This window comes from Dermacentor silvarum, chromosome 3, assembly GCF_013339745.2.
Source record: "Dermacentor silvarum isolate Dsil-2018 chromosome 3, BIME_Dsil_1.4, whole genome shotgun sequence".
NCBI classification, from domain to species: domain Eukaryota; kingdom Metazoa; phylum Arthropoda; class Arachnida; order Ixodida; family Ixodidae; genus Dermacentor; species Dermacentor silvarum.
In genome coordinates, this window is record NC_051156.1 from 93693038 (window position 1) to 93718000 (window position 24963).

A 24963-nucleotide genomic window follows, 5' to 3' on the forward strand; every position below is an offset into this window, starting at 1 on the left:
AAAACGAACCGAAACAAAAATATTTTCTTTTTATTTATTTCATTTGCCCTCGTACTGTCTCGCTTCCTTCTGTATGGGCAATCCCTATCTTGGGCATGAGCCAATGTTTTGAGGCCGCGTCAGCAAGTAACCACCCTGTGAACTTGTTTGAGCGCTGACAGACACGGACACATGGAAAAGGTCAAAGGACACACGAAGCGCTGCATGCAACTCATTCGGTAAACAGGTGTGTTTTTATCTTTTTAAGAAGGTGTAGTATTGTTGCATGTGCGATTGAACGTGTACGACCATATATGGATTGTTTTAGTCTAATAAATGTTTGTTAGTTGCGAGCAGCACCGATGTCTTGTTTGTCTGTTGTTCTATCGTCCCTCGACTGTTGGCGCTTGGTCCTCAAGAGGAATTTATTTATAGAAACACAGATAGGTCGGCCCGAGCTTCGAATCCGCTCTCTCCTCTACGCCAGGGAAGGTGGAGAGGGAAACAGAGAGAGAGAGAGAGAGATGGATGATGATGAATATGACGATGATGACAAGAATAGTGATGCGATGAATAGTGGTCGTCAACACAGCAGCATGTTCAAAGCCTAGGGCCTAGTCCTCAGCCTTGCAAAATATTGCAGCACGACCCGTGATGTTACTGTATGCTATATCCCGCGTGGCTGGGATTCTTTATCAGTGAGTGAGTGAGTAAAAATTTATTGAAAATGAATAAATAAAAGAAGGCACGCTGGTTGGGGCCCCTATTCCAGGGCTCCACTGGCACCAGCGGCTCGCTGGGCTTGGTCCAGAAGAGCAAATTGGCTCTCCCGGCCCTCGTCCGTAAGCCATGCCTCCCGCTGCCTATTCCTCATGAGTGGATGTTTCAGTAATATTGGGCTGTCTATGTGCGGAGGCCTCTTGGGAAACTCTCATGTGACGTGTTTTAGTGTGGGCATGTCTGTGCACCACGGGCACTCGTCAATGAACCTTGTGGGGTGTATCCTTTATCACATGTACGAAGATTATTGCCGCAGGATCCACAATACCACCTCCCTTATCTCGCTCCCGAACCCATATATCTTTACCCTGTTAGGCCACGAGCCATCCTCCTATGTAAAAACAAAGGCAGAGGGTACACAGGGAGATGGAGACAATAAAGTGACCAGCACAGTTCAAACAAAGAATGTCGTCGTCGCCTTCGTTGTCGTCGTCGTGGTGGATGTGGTTTGTGGCGCGTACCGACAGTCATTGATCGTGTGGTTAACGGACAAGAATAGGGGAGTTAACAAATTAGAAGTTGCCAATAGCAGATATAAATTCCAGTGTGTCGGAAGAAGTAGATAAGAAAGATAACAAAACGCAGTATTAAGAAAAAAAAATCACCACCCAAGCACTTCGTATACAGATGGTTTACCAGCGAAGCTGATGAACCGTCTGTATACGGTGTGCTTATATGGTGTGATAAAGCATCTGTTCCCGGTGTTTATCACTGGGTTAATCCCGACGGTTCGCTAAAAGTATTTCTCAATTATTGGTTACGTCTTTGCGTTTCTTAATGCGGTTACACACACGTTCGGCAGCGACGGAGAGAACGACGTCACTGACGGTATGCCCGCAGTCCGCCGTAGTCGCTTGCGTTCGATGTCTCGAGTTTGCTCGCCGGCGTGGTCAGCAGCATTCGCCCGTCCATTGCCGCTTGCGATTCTTCGAAATTAAATTGCTTCAAAGTTAAATGTCTGTTACGTAAGACAATGAATGGCTCATACCCCCTTAAGCAATGGCTCATACCCCCGTAAGTGCCGCCTCCCCATTACGACGACAGAAGAGAAGTGAAATTCTACGCTGGAATGATTAGCGGCAACGCAGCCAGCTGTCCAAGACGACGATGACGACGACGAACGAGGGAGCAGTGGCACGAGCGCGTGCCGAGCACGAGCACGAATGCAAACCGAGGGGCGCCAACCAGCCAGCTGCGGAAGAAGACGACGACACTCGAGCCAATGCCGATGATGATAGCTTTCTGTGGACAGGTGACTAAGAGACGCTTTTTCGTTTCGCCTAGCCATATAAAGATTCGCCTTAAAAAGTTAACAATGAGTTTAGCAGGGTAATTTATTGGGTTCAATGAGAATTTTGCTGCTGTGCAAACATTGCAAGCAATGTAGCTGGCGCTAGCGCTTCGAGAAAGGGGCCTCGTCTTCGATCGTGAGGGCGATCCCGATGAATTAAGGAAATGCTCTGTCGACCCGCTCACTCGTGCAGCAAAGATGATATAATGTCTATTGGTGTTTTGTGGCTAAAGCGCCCTTAGGCGTTGATGCACCCACGCTGACGCCTGGTGGCACGTCTCCTCCATCACGACTACCAACGTCGATGACCATGAGCAACCGTCGTGCATATGGAAGCTGCACTACGCTGCACACGCTAGCACAACGCGAAAGACGAAGCACGTAACTGACACACTAATACAACGCGCAAGACAAAGCACGTAACTGAATCGTCACCGAGTCAAATCAGCGCGTACAGCGCGTCGTAGTTGCAGCCTCCGCGATCAACTTCAGAAACATTTTCAGAGCTAATTGCGGAGCCCACGCTCCGCTGTGCTGAGTACGGTGAACGCCACCTAGGTGGCGTTGGTAGTGCTTCTTGATGCCAGCGTCCCTTCGAATGCTGGCATCGAGGCGTCGTAGTGCTGAGACCACCGAAGCGTTCACTGTCGGTGCGCGTTAGTGTCATAATGCAGTACTTCTCTTTTCTGCTCGTAGGCGGCGGCACCGCCCCGAGCAAGAGCGCGGGTACACGGAGGTAAAAAAAGAAAAAAAAAGGAGATTTAATCGAAAGAATAATAGCAGCACAGAAACATTGACCAACCTCGCTTAAGTACGCACCCTCTTGAGCAACATAAATGAAACTAGTGAAGGGCGTACTCGTACTTCAAAGGCTTTGCCACATTAATAGTATGTCTTTTTAACAATTTTGTGAGCATAAGAAAAATATATAAATGTGCTGATCGGACGTGGATGACATTCACATTTCAGCAGCAGAAGAGGAGGAGGAATAAACTTTATTTTGGGACAGCGGATTTGTGAGACCTAGGCCTCTCTACCTAGATGACGGCCTCGAGCCCTTGGGCTCTGGCTGCATCTTCGGCCTGCTGGATTCCGGTGCAGAGCTGAGCAGCCAGGGCGGTCTCCCACTGCTCTCTGGTATTGTGTGTTTTATTCTGTGTGGGTGTCCCAGGACAAGCCCAAACCATATGTTGCAAGTCCACCCTTTATTGACAGAATCTGCATCTATCGGTGTAAAGTTCTGGATAGTAACGGTGGTAGTCCACCGGGTTCGGATATGTATGTTTGTAACAAGCGCCATGCCGTCGCTTGCCGTTTACTCAGCGCGCAGTGTGCTGGGGGGGGGGGGGGGGGAACGGGCCCTCCCCAATTCATAGTGTTTGGTTATCTCGGTAAAGCTGGTCGAAGCTGTAATTTTGTCGTAGCAGGAGATATGAGCTGTAAGAAGCTGTTGTTCAGAGCAAACCGAGAGATATCAGTAATTTTCGAGGCACTAGTGTAGCATAAAGCTGTGCAGGAGCTTATAAGTTAGGCAACTGGTAGAATATAACGGCTAGGTTAACAAAAAGTAGTTTACTCGCTGACAAAATATTATTTGTCAGATATATGGCATTCATTACACCGAATCGTGCAGTGGATCGATTACACCGAATCGTGGATGGCGGGGGGCCCTGTGTACAGGCCTGTCAGGAGCTCGAGCATTAAAGTTACGAAAAGAATGCCTGACTGGATCTCTCGTATCTGTATCTTATGCTAGAAAACGACATCTTATGCTAAGATGTCGTAACGACATCTTATGCTAGAAAAGTCCCTAAATTCATAAGACGGCCCAGTTCCCTGCCGTCCTCGACTGCGCTGCCCTTCTCTCGGCACCCAGTCTGTAAACTCTTGCGGTCCACCGGTTATTTGTCCTACGCATTACATTGCCTCCACGCGGTTTCATTTCTTCTTCTTAATGTAAACTATTTACTCTCTGTTCGCTTAATGTAAACGGTTTGCCCCGTTTGCTATCTGATCCACACCGCCGTCTTCCTGTCTTTTGAGATTGCGCCTAAATTTTTAGTTCTATCGCTCGTTGCGCGGTCCCTAACTTGTTTTCGAGCGTATTTTTAGCTTACTCCAAATTGTCGCCTTTGTCATCCGATGGCCGGAATCAGCTGGTAGTAAGTTAAGTACACCGTAAAGGAAATGGCAGGCACGAACCGACACAGCTGGATTTAGCCATCCGTTTGGTCAAACATCAGAACGAGACATTGACAGTGTTTGAACCATAGAGAACCCTGTATTTACGGAGCTTCTGCGGGACGCTCTCCGCGAGGGCACCGCGGTGCCACGAGCGGAGTGAGGTCCAAAGGGCGGAGGCAGCGTTGACGCCCTCGTCCGTACGTCGCGTCGTATAGTCGACGCACGACGAGCGCGTGCTCAGCGCGAAGCATCGGCGTCCTCGGCGGCCGAGGCAGTGCTGTTCAGCTCGGCGGCCAGCAGGGTGTTCAGGGTGTCGTTCATCTGCTCGAGCAGGCCCCTGCCCTGGGCCACCAGGTCCTCGATCCGCTGCACGGCGGCGTAGTCGTCTTCCTCCCCGCGGTGCTCGGCCTTGGCCAGCAGGTCGCGCATCTGCAGCAGAAGCGCCACCGCGCTCGAATTTCGCAGCCAAATGCGACATCAAAAGTGTACGAATTCGTGTGGCCCTGGAGGAAGAAGAAGACCGAACACGACGTCAGGCGCTTATAGACTCGACGAGCGAACCTTCCTCTGACCGCGCCTCCGTCCTTATTCTTTCGGAGCCGGTCGTTGAGTCTTGGGAAGTAGGCTTACCACGGTTGACGGACCTTTTGCAGACGTTCTTTGGCACTCGGTAGCTCATAGAAAAGCCTATCGTCACGGTGGGCCCTCGCCACCTGCCCTCCGCTCTACTATCCGGCATACGTTCCACGCGCTTGGCGGCTAGAAATGATCGCTGTCCTGTCGTTTGGTGAGGGCCTATTTCCCATGAGTGTTTCCTTCGTATTTTTTTATGATTAGGCTTGAAAAGTGTCACGTGACGTTCTCCCCTAGTCTTTTTTTTTTCCCTCCACAGTGTGGACAGTACGTCGCACATACATATGCGGCCAAAAGGACTTAATTCGAATAGAAGGCCCAGTCGCTCAGTTCTAAATGTCAGTGGTGCTGAAGCATATTACAACTACAACTTGTCGATGCAAATTCATGTCAGACTACGCAATACTCACGCACATTTGTACTTCCAGTATGAGGCGTACTATGTTTTGGTCGTGAGAGCAAATTATGCGCTGTGGCTGATGTTCGCATGCAGGAACACGTCCCACCACTCATTTTGTGTTAAATAGGGTCAGACCTTCGACGCCCCTCACGTAAGGAATACGTCATATTTTGGAACGTGCAAACATAAGACTTAATTGTACATCGAATCGCAGCGCTTGAAGGAAGTGTTCGGAACCTCCAGACTCTTTCGTTACACAGGTTTGAAGTATGAAGCTTATTTTGGTCACGTCGTTGTAAAGACCGCGCACCATACCGCTCACAACAGCGCGTTCAACAAAAGAAAACCTTTTAAGGCGAAAGCCTTAGGTGTCTATGTTGGCGGTGCCCTTGGCGTGCCCTTGGCGGGGACCTTGGCGAAACTGCGCCATGACGAAAAATGGCCGACGCCACAAAAAATGCTCGGATTGACGTTACATTTCTCAGGGAGGTACCTGTAAGCAAAGTAAATTAGTGCTTTTCAAAAGAAAATTTGGTACGTTTTGGTCTGGGTGGAAATAGAATCCGGGCCTCCGGGGTGCAAGACGAGTATGCTTCCTTGAAGCCACGAGTGCTCCACGGTTGTGGCTTACTAAAGGTGTGCCTAGTGCGTGCGTGATTGTACACATCCCGTCGCAGCCATCTCGCTGACTAAAGGTGGCGGCCTAGAGTGTGCACTAACATGCTGCACTTTAGGTACGACATTGAGTGTTCACATATGTGGCGATCAGGTCTTTTTGTGCGTAGTTGGTCGGATAGAATGTGCGACTGCAGCTAGCTGACCTATTGCACCGAGGTTCGCGGCATGCTGCGCAGCGAAAGGCGGCCGGCAGAGACGCATAGTAAAACCGCACATAATTGAATACCGCTATTGCCTGCGTTACCATCAGAATGCTTGACTCGGTTACAGTCTCGTCGACACTGTCGCTTTCAATGACGCTTCCATCCATTCCAATATATAGATGACTTTGAAGATCCTCAGTTACTGGGGATTACATCATTACTCCGTCAGAAACATTGATGTATTCATCATCCATCGTATACCCGCTGCTGGGTTACATGTAGCGTTAGCTTACGAGTTGAGCGATTACTGCAGCAGTGCAGCAGTGGAGCAGTACTGTAAGACTTGCTGACATCGGCGCGCACTCGTCAAGTACGCGTCTAGCGCTGCCAGATTGGTGCAGAGCGCAGCTGAGTGGCATTAAAGCCCCTCCACACCCGTTGTCGCCGTCCAGGTCAAGTACCGCTATAACATACCCTCCTCCTCCACGATACTCCCTTGCTCACCCCCTCAGCTTCTGGCGTCAAGCGGAGCTTACGAAGTCCCGGCTTCTGGTATTACGCGGAAGCGACGTCACTGCTGCATACAGGTGTGAACGTGCAGCAATTCAGGAACCGTATAAGTTCCGGAAGCAGGATGACCGGAAACGCAAACTGTGGAAGCAGAAACCCCGGAAGCCGAAAACTGCGGAAGAGGAACTGGTTGAGCGACAAATCAGGGAACAAAGGCGCACATCGCAGGTTGGTGACACTTTGCAAAAGAGGCGGTGGCGCGCGGATGGAGGGGTTTCAAGTGGCGTCCGCGGAGGGCAGCGGCGGCACCGCTGTACGTGCCGTTCGTTATAAAGCAACAAACGGGCCGTCGGCGACGCCTAATTTCCTTCGTTGTACAGGAACATTTGTTGTAGTGGTCTTCGTTGTGGAGGCGTGCACAATGCATTTGAAATATAAAAATTCAGCCGGGACATAATCTTTCGTTATATACATCATTTCGTTGTAGAGGCACTCGTAGTAGAGGCATTCTACCTAATGACAAGTGCCAATATTTTAAAGACCATAGTCTTTCTTGGGGAACTCAAACGCTGAAAATTTGGTCTGTCTGTATGTCTGTTTGTCTGTCTGTCACCCGATTCAGCCACCCGGCCAAAGTTGGACCACTTGCTTACCGCCCACACTACTTAAACTGGTACGGCTGTTCATACTTGTGAACGTTATCGATCACAAAGTAAATATTACGCATATCTGAGGCGCAACATCACTAGGTAAGTATTAGGAGGTGTGTTCCTTTAATAGAAAATACATAGATACGTAACTCTAAAGACCCTAGTTTCTTAAGCTGCGCTGAAAATGCCATGCTATGCACGCCGACGAACGACGTTCCCCGCCAGCGCGCCGACGAGCGTCCTCTGCCATGGAGGAAGGAAACCCTCTGCACAAGCTCATGTTTCCCGATGTATTGCCAGATGGCGTCCATGTCTCACGCAGCGCCTCCTCAATTTTATCAATGCCAGCCAGATGCGGCCGATTCAACATAAAGGAAGCGCTGTCTGAGGCAGGGCAAAACATAAATGGCCGCTTGATGAAATAATGCGGTAAAATGAAATCTGTTCAAACAAACCTCCATTGCATTTATCATGCCAGGACGGAAATGGTACGAGAACAGCATCACGGGTGGCCGCGGATCAGACCAGCACTCATGTAGTACAGCCGGCAGAAGACTATCGTCTTTCGACGACATTTGCAGCGAAGCACGCAGATACGCGGCAATTTTTTTTTCTTTCGTGCATATGTGACGCACTATTTTTTGGTCACGGATACGAACATTTAGAAAAGTACGTCTCCTTCGTAGATTGCTATGTATGAAACGAACTGGAGTTGAGTCTGCTTAGATTTTGGCACTCAAGTTTGTCAAGAAAAACGAGAACATTTTATCATTCAGTTGATTACAAGTACATGTTATTGATTTGTTCAGATATAAGATACACGCCTCTTGCGTTGAGCTGATGTATGTAGCTTTCTTTTACATTTAGAGTAAAATTAACTCACGAAACGACATTTTAACTGCGTGGCCACACTGTTGTGAACTGCAGGGTTCTATATCATTAGGGTGGAATCAGTTCCTTGTGTTACACTGCTGTGCTACTTCTGCTTGAAATATTCTATCAGTTTCTCCGGATATTTTACACCTCATTGGCTCCGGGTGAATTTAATGATACCTATTTTTGGCCGTTTTTGTGATACGGTTCTGGGGATTTGTTGTTCGGACTCAGGCGTCACACAGAGGGTCGCTTGCCTACGCAGCCGGAGCGCCTAAAACATGGTGACTGCATGGCCCGCACCATACCGGAACGTCGCACTAAGCTGACTAAGCGGACCCAAACCGTCGTCCGTCGCTATCACTGAGTTGCTTGTTGGTGAGGAGATGAGGTCGGGAGGTTGGAGGAAACAAAATTAGTTTGTTTTACATATTTACAACTCACAACTGGCTCCAGATACTGAAGCACAATCCACGTCGGAGAACATTTTACGCCTGATCACACTACACGCCTCATCACACTGCATACGTGTCTGAGCACACTCTACCCTGCACCAAAGATCCGCTTCTCAGGCCATCGTTTTCGCTAGCTCACTAGACAAGGAAATTTGATTACTCTGTCCCGGCCAATCACAAAGGTCGAAGTGTTCGCGGCACTCCGCCCATGATGTCGCACCCACTTGGTGGACTCCGCCTCTGATGTTGCGCAATCGCCTCCGCATACGACGCAACCACGAGACAATTGGGAATCTGAAGTAGACGCTGTCCCCACGGAAGTCGTCGACATTGGCCCCGTTGAATCAATTAGCGGGCTATCCGTGACGGTTAGCTTCGAGCGAGCTAAGAAGCCTGGCGTTGACGGTGATTACTGTTCCCACAGAAAGCGGCGGTTGCTGTCACCTCGAAGGGAGCATCTTTCTTTCCCCGTCAATAATGAGCGTCTGGCCCCGTCGTCGTCCAGGAGGCCGCTGGAGAATGGGTCGCTTCGTGGGAAGCACCCTAAAACTTTGACGGCGAGAGAGGCGATAGCGGCATTTGACTATCTGCAGCTTTATCTATAGCGTCGCTCCAACGTTTCTCTGCGGAACACGCCCTGAGCCTCGGCGCAATAAGGTCGAGTGCAATTGCACATTCCGTCAGACGAAGTAAGCGCCCCAAAAATTTGCTGATTATGTTACTATTATTTTAATACGTCTCTCTTGAATTAATATTATACAAAAGTGTTCTCTCGTTGAACAAGCTTATATAGCCTGCTCTAGTGTGAGCGGTGCGGTGCGCTATCTTTACAACGAAGTGACCTGTATAACGAACGATTTTGGGGGTCCCAAACACTTCGTTATAAAGGAGTTCGACTTGATATACTTTGGTCGCCAGCGCAAGCGGTGCGCTGCGGCTGCCACTAGCAGAAACGTATACGTGTCACTTAGCTCGTTCGGTGTAGGTTCAGATCTGCGACGTTATTTTACGTCATAAATGTATGGAACTTGACGTTACACTAAACTAAATGACTGTACATGTCATTTCCTTTCGATTATTGACACACTATTTTGGGGGATCGCGAATGCCAGCAGCGAGAGAACAGAGAAGTCTGTCTAGCCTTCGTAGCGTGGCCTGCTAGGCGAAACCTCCTCTTTTTTTATGGAAGACGAATATCCGGCTCTCGCTATTGATTGGCTGATACGATCTCTAGTGTTAGTTGCGCCGCGCGGGGTTGATGAGACGGCGTACTGGAAGCGCTATGAGAGACGTTGTGCATCCCAGGCTTCTGTTCGGAACGCGGTCGAATTCCGCCATGTTGTAAAATTCTGCGACGCGGCCGGTGCTTTGAGCCAATCAGAGAGGTGGTAGGGCAGCCCATTGGGCCAAACAGAGCTGACAAGGTGGCGGAATTTGACAATGTCGAGAACGGCACTCTCCCTGTGTAGTGCTCAGACATGAGGTTGGCGCGCGAGACAGCCGGCGCTGCGGATGCGTACCTTCTGCGAGGCGGCGAAATCGTCCGGTGTCAGGTGTCCTCCATCGGGGCCCATGTCCATGGGAGAGCAGCTCATCATCTTCGCCATCATCTTGGCCAGCTCTGCGCGCACGCGGAGATACGCGGCTCAGGTGCGTCTTACAGACGTACGGAGAGAAAGACCGCCACCCCATTGCCCGCGGTCCTGACTTAATTAGAAAGTCAAGGATATAGCTCGACACTCGACACGCGACTTCAAAAAAAAAAAAAAAAAAAAAACAGGCAGCAGATAGGAGTCCCTGCCTAATTTTCCTGTCGTCTGTTCCCGCTGTCCCCTTTGCGCCCTTATACGGTTAGTTTCGATATTCTAAACATGAAAACTTTGGTAAAGGTGCGCATTTTCACATATAATACTTAAGCGGCTGAAATACATTTAATTGTATGTATAACATATAATATAATAATATATATAGTAATACAGAGTAATACAGTCAAACGCGGATATATCGAATCTGAAGGGGATCACAAAAAATTCGATATATAGGTAATTCGATGTATAAAGTAAACATTTTATTAAAAATTTTCAGTGGGATTTTACTGGTGTTCGTTATACACAATAATCCGTTATATGTAGGTTCGATATAAACGGGTTCGACTGCAATATATATAATAATATGTAATATTTGCGTGACTTACGATGCTTTGAATCAGAACTGAAGATATACACTCACAGCGAACCACTGGTTGCATTTACGTTTACAGTGAAACACATGCCATATCAGAGATCAGAGCCCGTCCATCCACAACTTAGGATTAATTTTGCTATACGACCCCCTGATCCTGCAGACACGCAGGATGTGAGAACAATGAATGCGCATATACTGCACATACGCGTATCGATGTGTTTCCCTGCGACTTGGCTTGGCTTGGCTGTGCAAGACTCGAACGGAGGCATGCGGCACGGCGGTTAATTGCGGGCTGCACCTTTCGGTTGCTGAGCCAGTGCGGGTTTCAGGGAAATTTCTAGTTTACGACCTTTGTGGCAAATGGTCCTTGCTCCGAATCCCTGCCCAGGCCGCTACATTTCTAAAGCCTCGAGTGGCGCCTCAATAAAAACACACAAACGAAAAAAAAAAAACAACGAGGAGGAAGTGTAACAACACGTAGCAAAGCAATAGCTATGGCGAATCGTGCACCGTCGAGTTCGTTACAGCGGCCCAGTGGCAAATCAGTTTTGCGGAATCCTGCAAGATGGATGAACTTCCATGAAAGGCAGAATTGTAGGAACGTGTGAATATTCAATATTTCGAATAGTAATCTAACAGTCCATGGGAGAGTTTCTTATTAGAACTTGTCCAATAATCATTCCGTTCGAGCACTATAAGGGACAACAACATCTGTTCCATTCAACGGGCTTATAAATACTGATGCGAATAGAAACTCTTCCGAATGATTCTGCTGCAGACGGACCAAATTTGTTGCGGCCGCAGATGAGATCCCGGACAGACACATGGGGCAGATTACTTCTGCGCAATAGTTTTTCAGGCGTTAAATGAGTACGTCTCACCTTTGTCATCCTACCATTTGCTGTCTCGTTATTTGACCAGCCACGCCACACTTGGATTCTTTTAAACTCACATGTAGTGCTATAGTATTGCACAATTAGCTCCTTCAAAGAGCACTTCACTCTGCTACTTACGTCTAGTGTTGCCAACTCTCGAGTGGAAAAAGTCTGGACGGGCGAGCATGGGAGGTTTTTACGTGCAACAAATCTGCATATTTTTAAAAAATTGTATTATGTCGAGATTTACATCAAGAAAGGTACAGTAGTTGCCGGGTTAGCTAACACGGCAACCGATAGAGATAGAGGTATTGTGAAAGGCTATGGCATTCAACAGAACTAGAACTATACGACAAAAAGTAAACCGCCTTTTTGTTTACGGCAATGCATCTAAAAATAGAAGAATGTGCAAAAGAATTGTCATGCATTATAAAAAGAACATCTGGTTTCTTGATTGACAGTAAAAAAAAAATTGGGACATTTGGTCGTCCCGACCGGGTAAAGTCGGGACTCTGAACTTTTACTCAAAAGTCGGGACTGTCCCGCTCAATTCGGGACGGTTGGCAACCCTACGTACATCTGGTGACGTGCAGTTTTCTTTTTTCTTTATTACGGTCTTGTCACGGTACACATACGATAACATTTCCTGTTTCTCATTTATAAATTTCTCAGTTGACCTACCATCAAGTTAACGGCATCGATGGATCAAGTAAGGTAAATAAGTGTCTTATTCTACCGATTCGCTCTGTTTCGAAATCATAAACATTACGTATTCGATTGGACTTTCGAATTTCGTCTTTCTCGCGAACATTTGTATTCGGTTCGCATCTAAAATTTCGCTATTCGAACACCCCTCGTAAATTGCGTCATCCACTCGAGCGCATTACGCGTCTGTGAAGGAAGACTCCGTCGGGTATCTTGTAAAGACAGCTGCGCAGTTTAATGAAGGAACATTCATCCTGGTCCGGGGATCGAATCCGAGATGAAAGCCTTTTCACGGCGGTTACTCCACCACAGCAGGGGCTAGCACGTCGCAGAGTGACGGCGCAGAATTATTAGACAACTCAAACCTCATGACTCTAAATATGGCAAAGCAGTTGTGCAGAAATATGAATTGTGGAAAAATATTGTTACGAGCCACATCCTTGGATTAATGAAGACGACGACGATAGCCGGGACGTTGCGCGGGTTCAGCCATCTTGAACATCTCTGTAAATAGTCTGTTTATATACCGTGCTTTTCGTTTCATCTATTTGACGCCCCGACACACATTGGTGGAGGTGCGGAGTATAGATCCCCGTGCAATACGTCCGTACCGACGCCTCATCACAGTATCGTCGATTCGAATGCCGCACGTTTTCTCATTCCGAAAGCAACGTGAAATATTAAGTTTTCATGGAGCCCGGTAAGAAAAAAAAAAGTGAAACGAAGCTTGCATACATTAACACGTTCATGTAATACCGTTCGCAGTTAGACGTCAGGACAACTGAGGACCTTCCGAATGATAAACAACTGCTTTCAATTATCTGGGGAACCATGGCAATGAGAGTAGTGAAAGGGAACATCATGTTACCAGATGCTTAACCGCGTAAGACAACATGCTCGTACAGGGTTGGGTTCGTTGAAGAGGAAATATTTGATATGCTACAGCGCTACATTTGTATTAAATGGATGCAAAATATGGTGAGGCTAAACAAATAATAAATCGGAACAAATTCGTATACAGACTGCTTGCATGCGAGCCATCTCTATTGACTGACGGGAAATTATTCAGCATAAGTTATCTGCCCCGCGCGTGCGCTCTCGAAATGGTGCCCTGCGCAGCAAGCGCGTGCTATCCTGCAACAGAATCACTCGAGACAGACCTCACATCCATGTTTTTGTCTCCCTCAAGACTCGAGTTCTTATCCCTTACATAATCATCATCATCATCAGCCTATAATTACGTTCACTGCAGGACGAAGGCCTCTCCCTGCCATCTCCTATTACCCCTGTCTTGCACTAGCTGATTCCAACTTGCGCCTGCAAATTTCCCAACTTCAACCCTTATATACTCCCTTATAACTCGGAATAGCTAATTCTAGGATCGACCACGAATCGTACAGTACAGGCTACGCAATTTGTATTCGTAGTTTTGATTATTCGCACACAGCAACGGGAAAATTAGAAGGATACGGGCCCGAATGTCGTGAGAACGCAGCAGCGGCAGCGGCTGGGATTTGAACACGCGACTCTGTGCATTCAGCAGCGGCCGAGCCAAGCCAAGCCAGCGTGTCAGAAATGGCGTGCCTTCGGAGTGCTGCTTCTGCTCCCCGGCGTTCATGTGGCCCTCCTGGAAGAAGGGCGACCCGCCGGGCTTGGCGAGGACGTGCTTGGGCGAGACGGCGCCACCGTCGCGCTGCTGGACGTCGACGCACGCCTGCCGAAGATCATGTGCATGAAAGAGGAGAAGGCGGCACGTCACATTATCTGTCGCAAGTGTACACTCGCGAAGCATCGGCTACACATGGCGCACTGAATCGTGTGTAGCACAGTATACCGCGGTCACAGTTGAAAGGACCCTTTCGAGAGACACTATAGACGGTAACACTAAATGCATTTGTCCTGGGGACGTATTCTTATAAAGCGTCATTTGCATTCACTCGGCAGGGTAAGTTGAATCACTAGTTGTAAAAAACGAAAACGGAACTTCCTTTTTTTTTAATTTAGTGCCGAAACCCTGCGGCTCCGGCACGTAATGCACGACGTATTTTAGCCGTTTTGGAGAGGGAAAAGTTTTTCGGAACTTTCCAGGATCCTCTATAGAATGCAATGTACTCCTTTGGTGGTAAAAAGTGGCTAACTCTGATCACGGCGTCATAACGGCCACCCTTATTTCGTTCTTGCGCCTCTTCTGGCTCACCAAAGCCTCTTCTCTTATGTTAGGACGACCGCTATTGACGCGTAGTGCATTGGCTCTTCTTCTTCTTTTTTTGGAACACCATGATCCGCCGTGGTTGCTTAGCGGCTATGGTGTTTCGCTGCTAAGCACGAGGTCGTGGGATGAAATACGGCATTTCGATGGAGGCGAAAGGCAGAAAACACCCGTGCATTACTTAGATTTAGGTGCACGTTAAAGAACCCCAGGTGGTCCATATTATTCCCGAGTCCCCCCCACTACGGCGTGCCTCATAATCAGACCGTGGTTTTAGCACGTAAAGCCCAATAATTTCTTTTGGAGCACCATAACGAAATTGTTATATATCGTGTGTTGTTTCTGCGCCAAGCCAGCACACTTCAATCAATCAATCAATCTGTTTATTTCCGTCTTTCGTGTACACGATACAACGAAAATAGGTGGCAAGAGAAAAAAGCTGCTTTGTCGCAGCTTGACTGAGCTCTTGCCACCCGTACAGCAGCAAATATGCATGCAGGAAATTGGCATACAGAGAAGTTTTTCATTTTCTTTTTGCAGCTTCAAATGAAGATCAACCGTCTTACAGAATGTACGAGTAGCATAATATGACGTATTGAAAACAAAATACAATCAAAATACAAACAGAAACCACATGAGGACACGTATAAGATCATAACACGCATAAGAACACGTATGAGACCGTAATCATTATTCAAACGTTTTAGCATAAGTAAATCAAGAAAGATTTATTGAAGATACTAGATACAAAGATCAAATATTTCCTTTTTCGTTAGTGTTAGTATGTCTATGTCTCGTGCATAGCATTCGTTCAATGTAAGTGGCAGTCTGTGTCGAATCCTTTCTGTGCCATAATGTGTACGGGAGAAAGGAATTTCAAAAGGTGGCTTGTACCTAAAAGGGTACAACGCTATGTTTTCCTTTAAATTTGCTAGGTCTAAAAACGTTTCAATTCTGCCAAGTTGAGCATTTTTATACATTAGTAGTAATTTGTGGAGGTAAATTTTGTCCGCTTTTATAATTCTATGCTTACGAAATAGTGGATCTGTGTGTTCTAGAAACGGGGCGTTATGGATGCACCGCACTGCCTTTTTCTGCATTATCGTAAGTTTGTGTAGGTTTGTAAGTGTGGTGTTTCCCCAGACTGATGCGCAGTAATACAAATGGGAATTCAACAAGGCGCAATATAAAGCCATTTTCACATTTGCTGGAAGTATGTGGCGACAACGACTTAGCACACCGGCAGCTTTGCTTAACTTCATTAGTAGGTTTTTTGTGTGCTCATTCCAAGACATGTTCTCCGTGAAAACGACTCCGAGTAATTTTACCGACTTTTCAATGGTGATTTTGTAAGGACCTAGGGTTATGAATCCAGTTTCTATTTCCGCAGTTCCCAGTGGACGAAACAGGACGCACTTCGTTTTTGATTCATTTAGGTTAAGCCGATTTCTTTTACACCACAGGTAAAGTAGCTGACAGAAGGCCGTAGCCTTAGGTACTATTTCTTTCATATTTATGCCATCTATAAGGACTGAGCAATCGTCTGCATATATAAGGTACTGGCATTTATTATAAATTTGTACGATATCATTTATGTAAAAAAGGAAGAATATTGGTCCCAGTATACTTCCCTGAGGAACTCCCGACTCAATGGGCATATGCCTGGATTTATGTTTGTTTAGTTCGACGTATTGTAGTCGAGAGTTTAAATAGCTTTGGATTAGTTTCAAAGCCGTTCCTCTAAAGCCATATCGTTCTAATTTATCTAGTAGTATTTGATGGTTGACTCTATCAAAGGCCTTGCTGAAGTCTAAGAAGATACCTAGTGTCATGGTCTTATTTTCGAAATGTTCCAGAATAGTTTCCTTTTGAACGAGAAGTGCAGTTTCAGTACTTCGTCCTTTTCTGAAACCATGTTGACAGTCGGTAAGGAGGTTGTATTTTTTGGAGAAATTTTCTATCCGAGCGTTTATAATTTTTTCCAGTCCTTTTGAGAAAATAGGCAACACAGACACAGGTCGATAATTGCCTAAGTTGTTTTTATCGCCATTTTTGTAGATCACTGTTACCTTCGCTACTTGCATTCTACTAGGAAAAACGCCCGTCGAGAGGGACAAATTATATATGTGCGTTAATATCGGTGCAAGTAAATCAATCACATACTTAATTGGCTTAATTTGAAGTTCATCAGCGTCTTGACTGCGACTGTTTTTGAGTCCCTGAAAAATGCTGGTTACTTCATGCACATTTGTTGGGTGGAAAAATGCTGAATGTTCTAATTTAGAAATATGATTTGTTGCTTCAGGACAATATGTGCTACTACCGATTCCGACAAAAAAGTCGTTGAAAGAATTTGCAAGGTCCGTTCCAGCTACCTTCATATTTCCAATCGTCAGGTTTTCAACTGTTGTTTTACTTCTTTTTCCATTCAATACTTCGTTAAGGTTCTTCCATAAGATGTCACTATTTCGAAGGCAATTTTCATCAAACATACGACTGTAATATTCATCTTTAGATTTCTTTAAAATTTTATTAAGCTTATTTCGAAATATTTTATATTCTTTAAATTTTTCGATCCTTCGGGATGAAAGGAAGGACTCGAAAAGTTTGTTTTTTTGTTTGATTAGCTTGATGTGGTCGTACGTTATCCACGGCTTGCGCAGCTTTTTTTGCTTGTGATATGTGTGCATAGGAAAAGAACACAGGTAATGCTTTTTCAGAATGCTCAAAAAGGTATCGTAGCTCTTGTTGGTATGCTCGATTGCGTATGTTTGACTCCAATCAACCTGGGTAATATTGCGCCTAAATACATCTAATGCCTGTGGCGATATTTTACGATAAGTTATCTCAGGCCATGCATGTTTTTGTAAATCATTGTTCCGCTTAAGCATGCAATAGATTGGCAAATGATCGCTAATGTCTGAAGTTACAACGCCAGATGCAACTTTTTCAGTAGTAGCGTTAGTAATAAAAAGGTCTAGCAAAGATGCCGTTGATTTAGTTACGCGTGTTGGAGTGGAAATAATGTTCTCAAAGCCATTTCCTTGTAGCAAGAGTAAAAGTTCCATGGTGCGGCCCGAGTTCGCTAGAATATCAATGTTCAGGTCACCCCCAATTGTAAGCAACCACTTGCACTCGTTGGCACGCGAAAGCAGAGAGTCGAGAAAACTTAAAAACGTGGCAACATTCCCAGTTGGCGGTCTGTACAATACGGCAAACACACTTTTACCTCGTTTAATACAGATGATTTCAAAGTCTCTAGTGACAATGCTAAATTCACTTATGACGTCAAAGCCTGGTACTGCTACCTGTATCGACACCCCACCTCCTCTGCTATCTTGACGATTTAAAAAGAAATGACTGTAGCGAGGTAAAACAAAGGGATCAGAGTTTTCATTGTACCAAGTCTCGGTGAACATGATTACATCGAAAGAGATTTTGAATGACTCTAACAGAACAGCGATGTTATCGTGCTTTCGTTGAATGGATCTTGTGTTCAGGTGAAAGAGCTTAAACAGTTTGTGTGGTTCACAGGGTAAAGCAATTGATACAGCTTCCGGGAGAATACAATCAACTGCCATCCTGGTATTGGCACGGAAATCAGGCTGCGCAAAACATGCGCATTTCTAGTCGCCCGCGCAAATCTTACCAAGATCGCTTTCACGCTTTATCGCTGCAACTTGCGATTTTTCGTCGCGACGTGCGAAAATGTTGCCGTTTTTCACCCAAACAAATTTCCATCCCGCTTCGCGTTTGCGGGCTACAGCCATGCCTAAAAGTCTCTTCATAAATTGGCAGAGGTGCTCATTTATGTAAATTGGCTCGTCTGTCGAGGAATCCAAAGATGATTCAGTCGGCAGGCCCAACTTTGTGTTTGTGAGCTTTGTTTTGCGTGCTTTTTCAAGAACCTTGTCGCGCTTATCTCGCCTCACGAACTGTACCACGATGTTCCTTTTAGTTTTATCACTCGGCAGGGTAAGTTGAATTTTCGTCCCCTTTGGTCATCACTTCCTGTTAGATGTGTGACATTCTGCTCGTGCTGAGTGCTCGAGAATCAGAGACCCTTATCGAATGCTTGTGACCGCGCGTACAAATGCTCGCGTCGACTGCTGTCACCGCACAGTTACTACCGTGCTATGTGCTTGACACTGTGCCGTTGCTATAGCGCGTTTACACTCCTCTCAGTTCTTGCGCATGCGCAGCTGCCTAATATTGCCACTCAAGCCCGAACTCGTCTGACTTCGAGTGCCCCCTTTTGTATATCGATATCGAGACCTCTTCATGTCATCATCATCATCATTATTATTATAATAATTTTTTTTACGAAACAAAGTGGACCTAAATGTGCTCTCTACATGCAAGGCACCCCATTTTAGTTGGTGAATGACGCTGCCGTGGAGGAGCCGATATATATATATATATATATATATATAGGGTGTATCAGTTAACTTTAGCTAAACAATAAAAATATGCGAATGCTACTGAGCTGGACAGAACCAAGGTAACGTTGTTTGCGTCACTTGGAGATAACTCAAATTATTTCTTGCATTCCGCTTAATTAGATAATTAGTTTTAATAAATAATCAAGTTCTCAAATATTATAATTAGATGAAAAGGTTAAATGAGAAAATTGTAGAGCAACATGAGAAACTCCCTATACAGCTTTCTGTTGCTCAATACGTGCTACATGAAAGTTTTTTCTTTTTTTTTTTTTTCGAGTGGGTGAAGCACGTAGTCGCGGGATCGAATCCCGGCCACGGTGGCCGCATTTCGATGGGGCGAAATGCGAAAACACCCGTGTACTTAGATTTAGGTCTACGTTAAAGAACCCCAGGTGGTCCAAATTTCCGGAGTCCCCTCCTACCGCGTGCCTCATAATTAGATCGTGGTTTTGGCACGTAAAACCCCATAAGTTCATTTTTTTATTGTTTTTTTTTTTCGAGCGTGAAAAAAGCTCGCGAATACACGCAAAATTGCCGCGCGACCGGCCGTTCGAGGCACTTTGCGTGTATTCGCGGCCTTCTTTCACGCTCCGAAAAACACTTTTATGCAGCATGTATTGAGCAACAGAAAGCTGTATCGGGAGTTTATCATGTCGCTCTAGAATTTTATCATTGATACTTTTCTTCTAATTATAATAATTGAGAAGTTGATTAATTAAGACTAATTATCTAGTTAGGCGGAATGCAAAAAATAATTTGAGTATCTCCAAGCGACGGCAAACAACATTACCGTGGTTCTGCCCAGCTACGTAGCATTTGCATATTTTTAATGTGTGGCTAAAGTTAAGTGCTGTAAACACGCTGTATATATATATATATATATATATATATATATATATATATATATATATATATATCTTTCTGTCGAACGCTCTCCTTCCGTATACTATAGTCTTCTTATCTGTTTTATTTGTACCGCAGCCAGTGATTCCTACACGAGTCATTATACACGCCCCCCATTACCTTCCGCCGATATTGTCTGGCATGCCAGGACGGGGGCCAAAATCAGCTGACCCGCCGAAAATAAACTCACAGCGTTATCACGGCACGCACCTTTCAAGCGCACGTAGGCCACCATAACGGATGTCGATTCGTCGAACGAATTGCAGTTCGAAATTTCAATCTGACGCTTCGCAAACAAGTATCTGACGCACCAGCGCGACCAGAGAAGTCTCCCAGCACAATTGATAACGGACAGACAAGAATGGACATTGGCACGTGAAAAAAAAAAAAAAAAAGAACACCACGTGGTCGAAATAAATCCCGAGTTCCCGGCTACGGCGTGCCTCATAATCGTGTCACGAGTTTTCGCCCGTAATACCCCAGAATTGAACAAACATCCTATTCTTATCCAGCCAGACAATATTCATTAGGACCCTGATTTCGTAGGGCTGCTTGCAGACAGACACTTTGGCTATTTAGAGAGATGATGCGAAAGACTTCCAAGGTATGAGCATTTAGAGCAATTGCGCACCAATAGTCTTTAATTGTATTGAATTCGGGCGTTTAACGTGCCAAAACCACGACTTGATCATGAAGCACGCCGTAGTGGGGGACTCCGGATTAATTTTGACAACCTGGGGTTCTCTAACGTGCACCTAAATCTAAGTACATGGGTGCTTTTGCATTTCGGCCCCATCGAAATGCGTCCGCCGCGGCTGGGATACAAATAGTCTTAATTGTATAAGGAAAGCAACATGCAAGTGACAATGATAGAAGTGACCCCTATCGGCATTAAATCACATGACGCGCGTCGGTCTGGCGTTTACGAGTGCGTACACATTCCAGAGCAATCGCTGTTACTCACGTAGATTCCAGATTGTAACACAGTTCGTGTCGCGCGTGTAAGCTGATTAGAGACACCTGTCCCGCTATTGAATTGGCGATAACGTTCACGAGAGATCCGGTTAGCGGTAAAGCGCGCCTTGCGCGAGAACGGTCGTGTAATATCCACAAGAAAGCGACGCAATGTACGGGTTGTCTTCTTCTTTCGCGGGTTTTACGTGCCAAAACCAGTTCTGATTATGAGGCACGCCGTAGTGGAGGGGTCCGGATTAATTTTGACCACCTGGGGTTCTTGAACGTGCACATAAATCGAAGTACACGGGTGTTTTCGCATTTCGCCCCCATAGAAATGCCGCCGTCATGACCGGGATTCGATCCCGCGACCTCGTTCGTGCTTAACAGCCCAACACCATAGCCGCTATAAGCAACCACGGCGGGCAAAGATTGCTTTTCGCTCGAATATCGCGTTACTTTTAGTGTTCGCGATTGTATGGGTGTTGAAATGCACAGACGATAGTAAACAGGAACTTAAGCAAGATTGGGCGTAATTGCGGTATTTGACATGTCGCTTATTAAGGCCAATAAGTTGTTACCCTGTTAACTATACAGTTGACATATATATATATATATATATATATATATATATATATATATATATATATATATATATAAAGGCTATAAGCGCAGCGCACGTCACGTTTCTGCGGACGAGTTCCTAGTCGAGGTGGACATACTTTGCCGCTAATGGCGTGAATTTCAGAAGAATAATTAACAAAAATTTCTTTAACAACTTTTTTTATTAGTCAGTAGGAACATGGAGGAAGGAAAAAGACAGGAGGGAGCATCGCTCAACGCGACAAAGCCAAGAGTGTCGCCCCAACACGTGGTGAAAACGTCAGAGCACGGAGGATACGTCAGAACACGCGGTAGGTTTTAGTACTCCCGGTTGATTTTTTTTTTCGATACCCATTCGCATTTTCCTTCCTACATGCACATTCGGAACCAAACGTGTCGGCAAATCTCGATTCTGGCTCCGTGATCTCGATGCAAGAGGTCACGTGCTGGGCCGACACTGAGCAAATTTAGGAACTGGCGTCACGGAGCGTTCACATGCCAAGGCTGGCTGCGTGACGTAATGCTATCTCCTAACTTTGTCCTACCTCCACGAGTGGGAAGGCCGTATGCTGCGCGCTGCTACACGCTCAAGCGCGGCCGTGGGCTATACCCTACCATGGCCACGCGCATAGCGAGAGGCGCACGCGCGCCTATGCGTTCTGGCACGTCGGTGCCACGTCAGGTCACGAGCAAGGAGGTTTTTATTGCGATAGCAATTATATGGACACTCCAAAGCAGATTTCTGCCGTCACCGTCGCCGTGAGGTTCCGTATGACGTCAATGGAGATGAAATCGTCGCCGCGCGCCGAAAGCTGTATGTGTGAGTGAAAGGGCGCGAGGGACGCGCGCTTTCACGGGGAGTGAACGCACGGCGGAGAACAAACGCGCGTTCTGCGCCGTGCTCCCTTAAGGGCTGCAGAAGTAGGCGTCTCTTTCCTCCTTTACAATCACCATATATGAAGAGCAAACGCGCCTTCTTCCGACGAAGGGGGGGGGGGGGGAGGGGGAGGGAAGGGAGGCGACGTTTAGCTGCGTCAATAAGTGCCTATTTATATAAGAGGCTCCGGCAACAGTCAACAACGCCGCACGCATTTTGTACGAACGCTGACAAAACGCCGACGGCGTCGACAACAGTTCTGCGTGTTGCCGGTGCTGCTGCATGTCCAAGTTTATACAGCTGATAAAGCTACTATCATTACTCCGTATAGCTCTCTACAAATTTGCTATCGCAATTGATGCTTCGCCTTTCAGGTGAAACTGCGACAACTTTTAAAGAAATGCTGGAGTCGCAGCTCTCGCAACTTCTTACAAGCAGACGCTTGCCCTAACTTCACCTCTGAAAGGATGCCACGTCAGCTGAAGTCCGCTCATAACTCAAGTGATTTTGTTGTGCTAATGTGAACGCTAGACTAATTTCAAAATAAAAGTTCGCCGTCTCTAGCTAAATTATTGCGTTTTTCTGAGTACTGTTACCATGACCTCCAACAAACTGTGCCATGGCGTTCAGGTTTCCTCCTAAAACCAGGGACACAAAGATAGTCGTTCAGTAATACCCGTGCGGCGAAATTGCACGTCTTCAACGACTTACACATAAAGAAATTGAGAAGAAAGAGCTTCCTAGTGCTATTCGTGCCCCGAGTATGACGGCGGCAGCGTGGTTTCACTTTCAAAGCATCGTCTCCACTCCAGAACTTTTAAAACATCCTTGGGAGCCGGACACATCTGCCTGAAAGATAAGCGGCGAATCTGCCGAGATGAAATCGCAGCACGTGCTGCCAAAAATTGTTTACTCCGCCCGCAAGGCCATGTGTTAGGGCGCTAATGTTGTAACTGCCGATGGAAGAACGAAATAGGGTGTAAGCGGGTGAAGCACACTCGAAAGAGTTGTGCTCTTGGGTCCCGCGGTACGAAACAAGTACTGGCTCAGGGACTGTCGGGACGAGCATCGGCGCGACTGACCGCGGCGCCTCTCCATATATGGCAGCGGAGACGGGGACTCACCGTGCCGGTCGCCTGGTCCGCCATTTTGAGATCCGTCGGTCGCCTCTTCCTCTTCGGCCTCGCTTCGCGTGCAAAACGGCGCCGAGCGCCACCTGTGTATGCGTGTGCACTTCTCTCTGCGCGTGAAATAGATTGCTAGAAAATACAGCGTCAGATGCCTGAGGCACATGACAAAGAGATGTGATCAAACTTCCCGTGCTCTTGTCGATGCTTAGGTTAAGTTGTTGCCCGGTGGCAGGTCGCTCCTGTATACCAATTAAAGAGAGAGAGAGAGAGATAAAAGAAAGAAAGAAAAAGAAAAGCGATGGCTCGTTTTTCCAGCACAAGTTTTTTTTTTTTTTAATGCGAAAGCATTATAATGCCCCATGAAGCGGAAAATCCGGTGTACGGCGTTAGCGTCCGACGGTACCAAAACCCACGTGACCAGTTGATGAAGTCACGTTACAATGTCAATGAAAACCGAAATGGCCCTTCGATGGGGGCGAAATGCATAAACGTCCGTGTCCAGTGCATTGGGGGCTCGTTAAAGATTCCCTAGTGGTCAAAATTAACCCGAATTCCCCCTCTATGGCCTACCTTGAAATCAAATCGGGGTTCTGGCACGTCAAACCCCAGAATTCTATTCGGACATGGCCCACACCCAAAAAATTCACTTTGCCCAATTCAAAAATTCAGTTGACCCACTTTCAAAACCGAACCTGGCCTACTCGCAAAATTAACTTGACCCACCCCCAAAATTTGGGTCACCCGCCCCAAAATTGACTTTGCGCAATTAGAGTTGACCCCCGTTCAAAACCTTCCTGGCCCACTACCAAAATTTGTGTGGCCCGCCCTCAAAATTGATTTTGCCCAATTCGAGCGCATGACCAAGTGATGACGTCATGTGACATAGTCACGTGACCAAGTAAGAACCTAAAGTAGCAATTTGCAAGGTCACATGACCAAGTGGTGACGTCATGTGACAATGTCACGGGACATGGACTTCGAACTAGTATTCTAGTATTCGAACTAGTCGACATGCCCAGAATGCTCTCGCATTCAATGCACATAAGGAGACTTCAGTGCCTCTGTAACTTCTTTTTTCACGTGGTTGGTTCGTTTTCCTGACACCCTTCTCGTTCTCTGGTTAACACGTGCTTTAGATGAAAGCATATTGTAACGTAGGCTGAAGACGGAGGCTTGAAAATAGACGCGTCCCTTTAATGGGGGGCCAGAAGAAGAACGAGCAGGTTACGCGCTTCATCGTCTGCCATGGCGCCGACCTTTGCGCTCGCCGTCCCGGGATGCGGACGCCCCACCAATGTGTCAACTGACCCCCCACCTCTCCCCCTTGCGAATAGCGACCGTCGTGGTCGCGTCAAAAAGTCCTGTCAGCGAAGTCGACGGCAAGAAATGGAGCCTCTGAGGTGCATATGGTCGTTCACTACGCGCATGGTATGGTTTCATGCGCACTACATGAACAACTTCCGCGCGAGGACGACGACGAGGTGCACCGGGGGTCAGAACTGCAG

The 24963-nt window shown here is 46.6% G+C and overlaps 1 protein-coding gene across 1 annotated transcript; it reads right to left on the bottom strand.

Annotated features, from left to right (window-relative positions):
* Positions 1-4319: 4319 nt before the first annotated feature.
* LOC119445584 (uncharacterized) lies at positions 4320-23497 on the bottom strand. The gene is made up of 4 exons (XM_037709855.2): positions 23453-23497; positions 13925-14054; positions 10097-10197; positions 4320-4663 (listed from the first exon to the last, which is right to left on the bottom strand). The coding sequence occupies exons 1-4, from the start codon at positions 23474-23476 to the stop codon at positions 4472-4474; spliced, it is 447 nt and encodes a 148-aa protein (XP_037565783.1). The 5' UTR covers positions 23477-23497; the 3' UTR covers positions 4320-4471.
* Positions 23498-24963: the final 1466 nt, after the last annotated feature.

Excerpts from the sequence above, each read along its gene's own strand:
- LOC119445584 (XM_037709855.2), bottom strand. The coding sequence starts at position 23,476 with ATGGCGGACCAGGCGACCGGCACG. Across the intron at positions 14,055-23,452 it reads CGGACCAGGCGACCGGCACG|GCGTGCGTCGACGTCCAGCA; the intron begins GTGAGTCCCCGT and ends GATCTTCGGCAG. Across the intron at positions 10,198-13,924 it reads GCAGAAGCAGCACTCCGAAG|AGCTGGCCAAGATGATGGCG; the intron begins GCACGCCATTTC and ends GCGTGCGCGCAG.